Genomic DNA, 10,515 nt, shown 5'->3' with positions numbered 1-10,515 from the left:
TACTAATTTTTTTTAGTAATCTCTACACCCAATGTGGGTCTCGAACTCATGATCCCAAGATAAAGAATCACATGTTCTTCCGACTGAGCCAGCCTGGTGCCCCTAAAACTTTTTTAACTCTGACAACTTATATAGTCTCTTTCTTTTAAACATCCATATAACATTCTGTTCAATGTATATATGTAAATCGTTCTCCTCTAAAAACATTTCATCAGTTTTCAGTTGTTTTTACAGGTAGTATTTAAGTGAACATCCATATTTATATTTCTTTAACTACATGGGTTTCTATAGAACAGATTCCTAAAAACAGGGCTGCTGGTTGAAAGGCATATGCATTTTCATTTTGATAGCTGTTATCAAACTGCTTTCCAATAAAGCTATTCCAGTGCTCACTCCCATGAACAATCTGTGAGACGGATGGGCCTCGCGTGTCAACCAGGACAATTAAGCCAGTAAGACTTAGGGATATAATCTACTCCAAAAAGTACAGCATGCACATTTCTGTGTTCATGTGGTCAAGTTCAAACACCTACACTGGACTGTCACAGTTTTATGTTTAAAAGAACTTTAGTGGGGCGCCTGGGTGGCTCAGACGGCTAAGCGTCTGCCTTCGGCTCAGGTCATGATCTCAGGGTCCTGGGATCGAGTCCCTCATCGGGCTCCCTGCTCCTCGGGAGCCTGCTTCTCGCTCTACCTCTCTCTCTCTCTCATGAATAAGTAAATAAAATCTTAAAAAAAAAAAAAAAAAAAGAAAAGCGGTGGTTTCGGGCGCCTGGGTGGCTCAGACGGCTAAGCGTCTGCCTTCGGCTCAGGTCATGATCCCAGCGTCCTGGGATCGAGTCCCGCATCAGGCTCCCTGCTCCTTGGGAGCCTGCTTCTCCCTCTGCCTCTCTCTCTCTGTCTCTCATGAATAAATAAATAAAATCTTTAAAAAGAAAAAAAAAAGAACTTTAGTTACCATAGGCCAAATGATCTAACCCTACTTCTAAATTTCTCAATCATCAGGTGATTGTAGAAAATCTGAAGAACGTTTTCTTGTATGTACCCCTTACACCCACAACGGGGAGGGTGCTGGTCACGCAGCATATTGCAGCAGCCCGTACGGCCGGCTGCAGCAGCTACGCTATGACCAGCCCCACGCACCGTCTCCCGGTGTCCGTGTCTTTGTGCAGCCGCTCGTCCACACTGAGCCTGGGCTGGCTTGGGACTTGCTTTAACAGAAAGAACGCTGCAGGGGTGATCTGGCCAGTCCCAGGCTTAGGCCTAAAAAGGTCTGACAACTCCTGCTTGTGTGCTGCCCCACAGGAAGTCCGGCTGTCTTGCTGGGAAGAGAGAGGCCACAGGGAGAATTCCGAGAGGCCTCAGATACCACATGGGGATAACCAGGGAGCCCAAGCAACAATGAGAACTGGACCCCAGATGGTGACCCAGGGGCCATTCCAGCCAGCCCCCCGCCATTTGAGCCATCCCAGCTGAGTGAGATGCCATCCTGGTGTCAGTCCCAGCTGACACCACATGGAGGAGCGGTATGCTCTCCCTACTATTCTCTATCCAAATTACTGACCCACAGAATTGTGAGAAAAAAATAAAATGGTGGTGGTTTTTAAAGCCACTAAATTCTACAGAAGCCTATTTTGTAGCAGTAGGTAACACGCCTTAAATACTTCAGTGTTTTTCAGTACTGCCATTCTAGAGCATCAAAACAATTCTCAGTCTTGTGAACATAAAAGTATTTACCTGACATATTCTTTTTTATTTTCTTCAGTAACAGGGATACTCTTGCCATTTGGTTTAAGTTCATGCTGAATAATTTCACCATATGCATTATGTTCGACACAGAAAGTATGGTCCAAAACACCTGTAATATCATTCTCACTAGAAAGGAAAAAAGAGAAAGATATTTAACTGGAAAATCTAAAATATGGATCCTACAGATGTCTTAACTGGTAAGACAGATAAAACTAAGATAGTTTTATGACATGACAAATACAAGATCAGATTCCTTTTGCTAGCCCTTGTGCTACCTCAAGAAACATTTCACTTCCTGAGTAATGACAAAGCCCCCTGGCCAAAGCTGGGCTTTACACAGGGAAAACTTCAATTACGTTTGGCTTTTAAGTAAGAAGCTCTGTTTGAATCTGTGTACCCCCATGCAACCAAACGCCTGAATGTCCCGTGAGAAAGCCACTTTTGTAAGTATGGCCAATGTATATTCATAAACAGATGACCTGTGACAAAACAGAACTGAATCTTACAGATATCCTTTCCAAAGTATGGTTTCTACAATCACTACTTCAACAGGAATTCCCTATTCTCACACATGCAGGATTGGAACAGCACTTGTATCATGCTGAGGAAATCATTGCATGCGCTACTTTTTAAAACAGAATATACTAGTTTTTTTCCTTTTTAAAGTAGTAGCACTAACTTTTAGGAATCTGAACTACACAGGAAAGCAGCAGAAAGAGTGAAGTCCTAACACTCAAATAATCTCAATATTCTCTGTGCATCATTTTTTTTAAAAAAGTACATCCATTTTGAAACATGTATATTTTTTTAAGGCTCAGATTCTAACTATAATGAGCAGATACAAGACTCCATACATACAGTATCCACACCAAACTGTTATGAAGATCTGGATCAACTAACTCCATGTCATCCAAAGTAATTGACTTCCCAAGCAACTGTTTATAAAAAGGCAATGTGAAACCACCATCAATATAATGTCCATGAAACACAGCCATTCCCATTATTCGTCCAACAAAGTGGAAATATGATAAATGTTCCTGAAATCGAGAAAAGTTTATATAAATACTCAAGTTAGACACATGCAGGGAATTTTTAATAAAAATTAAGCAGCATTCATCTTTTTTATAAGTATCAATTTATACTCTACAATTTATTTAAGTGGAAAAGGCTGTCATATCAAAGGTCAATTATCAATAGGGAGAGTTTCTGTAGGGCATGTTCAAAGTTCTCTCCATTGCTAAAATATTACACCAGGGACAAGCTTCTCCCAGAGAGTACAGTCACTTTGTAAAAATTATCTTTAGAAATTAAGTCCAAATTACATTCCCCACTGTAGCTTCATGAAACCACTCAGATTACTCTTCCTCTCCTTTTGTTACCTGCTGAGCCCTTTACAATCCTGACTCTGTTGTGGAAAAAAAGCTTTCAATATTAAACCTCCCTATTTCCTTGACCTAACCAGAATCTGAACTTCAGAACACCATAGATTTATGAGCACAGATTTCATGTCTAACTTGGACCAGAGCCCTAATTCTGCCAGTTACTAGCCATGCATATTTGGGTAAATTACTTCACTCCTATAGGACTCATTTTCCACATCTGGAAAAATGAGGGTAATAACAGTATCTCAAACAGGTCTCTGCAAGGAGTAAAATGAGATGATGATGCTCATGGCACTGGATGGGCATATGGTAAACATTCAACAAACACAAGCTATTATTAATACAGTGACAGTAATGGGCTCCCCAAGCAGAGCCTTCACCTAAAAATCTTCCCTTTATAAAATTTCTCTGCAATGAACCTAACATTTCTACCATGTTTGGATATATCTGGTCTTTCATGATAAACTGTTAGTTATTGGCATTTTAAATTTTTTTTTACTTCTCTAGTTAATACGTAATCTTTAAGCTCATCTTTAACCCTCCCTTTTATCTTGAAAATAGGTGTTTGTTGTTTTTTTTTTTTTAAGAAAATATTTAGAAAATAGACAAGCAAAAACAAAAAATCACCCTTAATCTAATACCTGGAGATAACCCCCGTCAGTATTATACTGATTTACACATATATGTATTTACCAAAATTGTATCATCTTATTTTGTAACTTTCTTTTCACTTAATATATCATGAACACTTTGTCATTAACTACTGTCCCACAGTGTCATTTTCGTGGCTATACAGTATGCCCTTGTATGGAAAGCTAATAGACATAATATAAAAACAACAGATTAATTAACAGCTACTAACTTCTGTTGAGTGCTTAAATAATATATAATAGGGTTAACAATGTACATCACTATGCTGAATACCTACTGTGCAGGGTCCCACTTAATTGTCACAACCCTTCTGAGGTTCAAACTATGTTTATTATTATTAACAATGATAAAATTGAGGTTTAATCATAAAGCTAGTAAGTAACAGGACCAGGACATATGATCTCATGTTTTTCTAATTCCAGACCCTATGCTCTTAACCGTTAATGTAATTTTGCTTCATATCATAATTTATTCAATCCCTCTCCTATGGACAACGATGTTGCTTCCAATTAGGGCTAATTTAAATGATGCAGTGTACATCCCTGTGCACAAATTACTGCATATATCCATAATCGTTTACTTGAGAAAATTTTCTAAAAGAGGACTTGCTAGGTAGGTTGTGACTAGGACAAGGACAGTAATCCTAAATCATAAACTACACTGACATTTCAAATGAAAAGCATTATAGGTCACAAGTTAATTCACATCATCATAACCACCAATCTTACCGGATTAACCGCAGAATCAGGATTGATCTGCAAGGTATAGATATCATCTCTTGAATACTGGAAGAGGCCATAGTAAGGATTCAACATTTCATGTGACAACAGATATAACCACTCCCTAGAAAGCAAGATAGGACACAGGAATTTTTTTGTCAATGAATATTTTCATTAAGATATGCTATTATTTTAGCAAGGAATTTTTTAAATAAAAGAAAATAAAGCAGCACTAACTAGTTCTATAAAATGACATTGGAAAAATCTACCAGGCCCAAAAAAGCAAATGAACTCTTGTTTTGTTATACTGAAGTTACTTCTCACTCTATTTAGGGCAATTTTATGACATTTCAGTATCAGAGAGTATAAAGGTATTATCCAGAAGTGCCAACTACTCATTAGATGCTGCAGCCTAGTGGTCTGTTACCTACTTAATTACTAAATAAATTTCTAATCCAGGATAAATATAAAATGAAGGGAAGAATATGGCTTTGTTTCAAAACATCCATGTGGTCTATACTATTCTGGTCCATTGCCACCATGGCCCATTTATACTGGTTTATACTGATAAATCATACAGCATTGATTTACTCTCACTTTTGGACAAGGCTCTCTTTTGTTGTTGATTTTGTTTAGTAAGGAAATTATCCCATTTCATCATCTTTTTTGGTGTATACCTTAAAATATACCATAAGAAAAGTATGAAGTGATCAGACACTGCAAGGCATTTGGTATAGGTAGGAACACAAGAGCAAGCCTGCATTTGGGGGGTAGGTTCCATAGTAATTGGTTTCAAGTGTACATCAGTGTTTTAAAAACCACATAATAAATAGGACTATCACCTGAAACTTATTAAATCCTTCATGGTTCTCAAAGTATGAAAGGTTAACTTGTTATTCATCTTGGTAAAACAAAATCACTAGTCTAGGACTTAAAGAGATGTAGTTCTAGTCTCAATTCTTGTCATTCTTCCACTAGGAAAGGTATTTAAATATGTTCTGGTATTATGGATTAAACAGACTGAGGAGCGCCTGGGTGGCTCAGTCGGTTAAGCGTCTGCCTTTGGCTCAGGTCATGATCCCAGGGTCCTGGGATTGGTCCCTGGCATCGCATTGGGCTCTGTGCTCTGCGGGGAGTCTGCTTCTCCTTCTGCCCCTCCCCCTGCTCATGTCTGCGCTCTCGCTCTCTCTCTCAAATAAATAAAACCTAAAACAAACAAACAGACTGAATAATGTTTTTAGGAAACGCAGTGAAACACTATTGACAAGTACTTAAAGAAAAATGTTTCAAAGTTCTGTAAGTGATGGAGTCTAAATCAAATCACTACCATTTATGTAATACTGGAAAAACTCTAGAGATTAAAAAAGGAAGTGAGGGAGGTCTCCATATAAGCAAGCTAGTCAACACACTTAACAAGCTCACCTGACATGTCTTCCATGCTTTTTCATGCATTATTTTAAAGAAAACCCAAATATTTGTTTTGTTTTACCAAGTATTTAGAACACACATGGTAAGCAGATCCCAGCTACTCTGGGGTTCTACTATGCAATAAAGAGCAGAAAAAGCATTTCACTGCCACATCGCACTTAGTCTGTCCAAATCCTGACAATAGTGAGGTTAAGAAATAAACAACAAAAAACTGACTACTTACTTGACTATACATATAGTTACAGCATTTAGATTCCATCAGCAGATAATTAACAAGTTTTCCCAAGAAGCATTCAAATCTAGTTATGAGCGAATTGTAAGAATTCCACAGAAACTATCAAACCCTAAGTATGATGTACATGTGATCAATTCTAAAATTCCAAACTAAAGAAACTATCCGTTTATCGGTAAAAAGGCCACAGAACAAAAATAAGCCTACAGGTGAAAACCAGAAATGGGACTTGGTGGAAACACAAATTTAATTTAGGCTGGATTTAGATTCGGGATAGCAGAATTATCATGATGGTCCTTAGGACGTTTCAGTACAGAAGCTATAATGTTTCTGCTACATCTACATAAAGTAAATTTTCACACCTGTAAAAAAAAAATGTATGTTTGAATGTAGCATAAAAACATTACAGCTTCTGTACTGAAATATTTTAAAGACCACTTATATACATATGTACACACCTGCTTCCATACTTACACGCACACACAGCCATCACTTTAACAAGGTTAAAAAGCATGGCAATGGGAGCAAAGGAAAACGTCATTAAAATCTCCAGACAGTTCCTAATAATGTAAAGCAGAGGGAATAACACATAATGAAGGAGAGAGATGGCAAGCATGCAGGGCCCGTGTGGCCCACCACTGCCCATGCAGGGCTGCAGCTCCTTTTGGAGGAAGTCTCGCCGGGCTGGATAATCCAGCAGGGAGTTCTCAATTACTCTGTGGCAGTACTGCTCCAACCTCATCACGAACATATCTATTAGGATATCCTCTGTATTGCAAAAATTAGGGAATGTTACACTAGAAAATAAGTATCAGTGAGAAAGTTCACCACGGGAAGTATCTTAAACCTGTAAATATAACCACATGTCATTTACTCATGAGCACGTCTCTACCTGGCAACCCCTCCATAGTCAAGGCCTTCTTCTCCACGAAATTTTATCATTAATCGCTTCCACAGATCTTTTGGTCTCATTTTCATGACCTGCCGATATGATTCCTGAAAAAAATATTACATACTATTGTTACTAGGTGCTTTAAACTTGTTATGTAAACTCTCCCTTGCATTCTACCTATAAAACATACATTTATTGAAATAAGATGAAATTTGTTCAACAATCAAATCAATGGATAAACTCCAAGTGTTTGAAACTTCATGGAACTTGTAAAAACAAGATGGCTATAGCTTAATACTGCTGAAATTAATTCACTTGATAAATATTTTATTAACAACCTAAGTACAAAACTCCATATTTAGTTCTATGAACCACAGCAATGACTACACACTCACATTACAGAATTTGATAAAAGTACCAAATTTTTAAAAGTTGGTTGACCTAATTCTAGGTCACAGGCACCAAAAGAAAGTAAAGATGAGAAAAAGAAAGTTCAAAAAAACGTAACTAATCATTTATGTGACCTTCATTAAACCGGCATCTTCATATTATTTTAAAATACAAACGACTGACTTACAAACAAGGTCGGAATTGTCCCGAGAGAAAAAAGTTCATCCTTTAGGAAAAAGGTTATCAAATCCCCAAACATCTTTTACCCATGAATCCTCTAATGAGTGGGAAACCCCTGCTTTGGACCTCTGCCACTTACTATGGAAGAACTTTGAAGGTGATGGTAGGGCTATAAAGACCAAAGATAAAAGAATACACGAGAAAGGAAGATTTTCAATAAATTAAGGAAGTAGTCCAAAAAGAATTAAACAAAATGGGGCGCCTGGGTGGCTCAGTCGTTAAGCGTCTGCCTTCTGCTCAGGTCATGATCCCAGGGTCCTGGGATCGAGCCCCGCATCGGGCTCCCTGCTCAGCGGGAAGCCTGCTTCTCCCTCTCCCACTCCCCCTTGCTTGTGTTCCCTCTCTCACTGTATCTCTCTCTGTCAAATAAATAAATAACATCTTAAAAAAATAATAAAAATAAATAAAAAGAATTAAACAAAATGATTTTTTGACTTAAAAGTCACTCATCTTTTGAAGAATTAGAAAGTAAGGGATGGATAATATTTGTGGTCTTTTAAAACTCATTAACAGGGCAGGGGCACCTGGCTGGTGACGGAGCATGCAACTCTTGATCTCAGGGTTTTGAGGTCAAGCCCCACTGTGGGTGTAAAGTTTACTTTAAAAATATATATATATTAAAATTCATTAACAAACAAGTATTTGCAATGCAGAGAACCAAGCTGAACCAACTGGAATATTTCACATTCTTCCTTCACACTCTTCACACTCATCCCATTTAAATGTTTACCTTCTAGATGAAATCTCTGCTATTACTGCCTTTACTCCCCACAATTAAGAAAGAACTTAATGAAAACTCTCCCACTCTAGAGAGATAGGAATTCCAGAAAGTATTTTTAGAAAACAGTGAAACACTGAAATTTAATTTTTCTCTATTTTAAGACTTATAAATTTACCTCAAAAATCTCTTCCCTGGAAACTTCAATGCGGCAATGACCAGCTTGAGGCTGTTGTTGGGAAAGTTCCTGCCGCAAAATTTTTAGTTTCTGAACCAGGTCTCGCTTGTACCGTGGGACTGTCAGACACTCTGCGTCCTCGGGGCATAACGATACCACTTGCTGTTGCTGTTGGTCTTTCAACTGGTTCTGCCGACTAAAAGTAAACAGAAATGCTATTATTTTAAATCAAACAGACTGCAATTATACATTTAAAAAAGCATCATACTAGAAAGCAAATCTACCTGTATAACTTTCAGGCCTTGTGATATTCTTGGCTTGACATTTTTGATGATGATAAACTACTGCCAAAGTTTATTTCTCAGAACCCACACAAATTTATAGAATCAAACAACAGAGTTGTATCCATTCAGCTTTATACAGCTGCTGAGAATAAATTTCTCAAATACCATTCTCCATTTTTTTCTGCATAGTTGACCACCACCCATTTTAAAATTCAGGCACATGTCCAACCCTGTGCCCGTTATCTAGAGTCTGTCTCTCTGGAAGAGACAGTTCGAGCCAGTAGTTTGGCAGGAGCCCTTTTTCCTATACGTGCTAAGTCTAGACCACAAGAATGTGGAAGGTCACATGCAAGTTACTGGCACAGAGAAATGAACACATTACAAACATGTCTAAATGCCTTATAAAATGACTACTTTTCTTTTTATTGTGGTAAAATATACAACACATAAAATTTACCATTTTAACCTTTTTCTAATATATAGTCAGTGGCATTAAGCACATACACATTGTTGTGCTAAAGTGATTTCCAAATGTGCACATATATGGTTTACCACAAATACACGAAGGACAGCAGAAATACTTTTAAAAGGGCACATTGCCTACAGATATTTTTATTCTCCCGGCAAAAATATTGTAAGTTACACCTAAGAATTTTTTTTTAAAGAACCTGATGTTATAATGAACTACTTAATTCCAATAAACCATCAGGAAATAAAAAATCCAGTAATTCACTACTGATGCCCATGCAACTCAATCATTTTGGAGTTTACTTTTACACACAACAGACAGGAGCACAATTTCCTAACCTAAAGGCAAAGGGCAGTGGTAGCTATGATAAAATAAACAAAAGTAACCTTAAGGTCTCTAACAAATCACCCAAAACTTATTTTACATACAGTGATTCTTATGTACCAGGCCAAATTTTATTCCTGAAACATATAACTTCCCAGAGAAAATACAGCTTTGATGAAAATCATAAATCACTATTTACTATTCTCATAAACATTAAAAGTGTTTTTTATACACACATATAAACAAAATCGAAACAGAATATATATTAAAGATACTCCCTAAACAGCTAAATTAATCCTATGCAAAAAGAAAAAAACGAACTTGGGTATACCTCATACCACACACAAAAATTTAATTCAAAATCGATCAGAGACCTCAGTGTAAAACTGAAAGCCATAAAACTTCTGAAACACAGAAGAAAATTTTCACGACCTGTGTTAGGCTAAGATTTCTTAGAGGTGACACCAAAAGCACAATCCACAAAAGAACAAATGGAAAAATTGAACTTCATCAAAATTTCAAAAGATACTGTTAAGAAAATGAAAAGACAAGTCATGGATTAGGAGAAAATCTTTCCCAAAGCATATGTTTGATATTTTAGGACTCTAAAATATCTAAAGAATGCTAAAAACTCAAAAATTAAATAAATGAACAACTCAATTTTTTTAAAAAGGAGGCAAAATATTTCACCAAATAAGATACACAGATGGCAAATAAGCACATGAAAAGATGCACGTCATTAGTCAGAAGAGAAATGCAACTTAAAACTACAATGCGATACCACTATACACCTACTAGAGGGTCTAAATTTAGTAAGATTAACCATACCCAATGTTAGCAAGGGAGTGGAGCGACTACA

General features: G+C 37.1%; 2 protein-coding genes across 2 annotated transcripts in view; one reads left to right on the top strand and one right to left on the bottom strand.

Annotated features, from left to right (window-relative positions):
- The window catches only part of SMURF2 (SMAD specific E3 ubiquitin protein ligase 2), a 113,673-nt gene that overhangs the window by 9,481 nt on the left and 93,677 nt on the right, over positions 1 to 10,515 (bottom strand). Inside the window, exons 11-15 of the mRNA XM_031032761.2 lie at positions 8,580 to 8,775; positions 7,054 to 7,157; positions 4,511 to 4,625; positions 2,608 to 2,786; positions 1,738 to 1,875 (exon numbers count right to left, since the gene is read on the bottom strand). Coding sequence (XP_030888621.2) covers positions 1,738 to 1,875; positions 2,608 to 2,786; positions 4,511 to 4,625; positions 7,054 to 7,157; positions 8,580 to 8,775 — 732 coding nt within the window. The remainder of the gene's footprint in view (positions 1 to 1,737; positions 1,876 to 2,607; positions 2,787 to 4,510; positions 4,626 to 7,053; positions 7,158 to 8,579; positions 8,776 to 10,515) is intronic.
- Positions 1 to 10,515, top strand: part of MILR1 (mast cell immunoglobulin like receptor 1) — a 124,858-nt gene that overhangs the window by 105,295 nt on the left and 9,048 nt on the right. The gene's annotated exons all lie outside the window — the stretch shown is intronic.

This window comes from Leptonychotes weddellii, chromosome 15 (assembly GCF_054177405.1).
Source record: "Leptonychotes weddellii isolate Sample4059 chromosome 15, ASM5417740v2, whole genome shotgun sequence".
In the NCBI taxonomy this organism is placed as follows: domain Eukaryota; kingdom Metazoa; phylum Chordata; class Mammalia; order Carnivora; family Phocidae; genus Leptonychotes; species Leptonychotes weddellii.
This window is presented reverse-complemented; position numbering and strand designations above follow the sequence as displayed.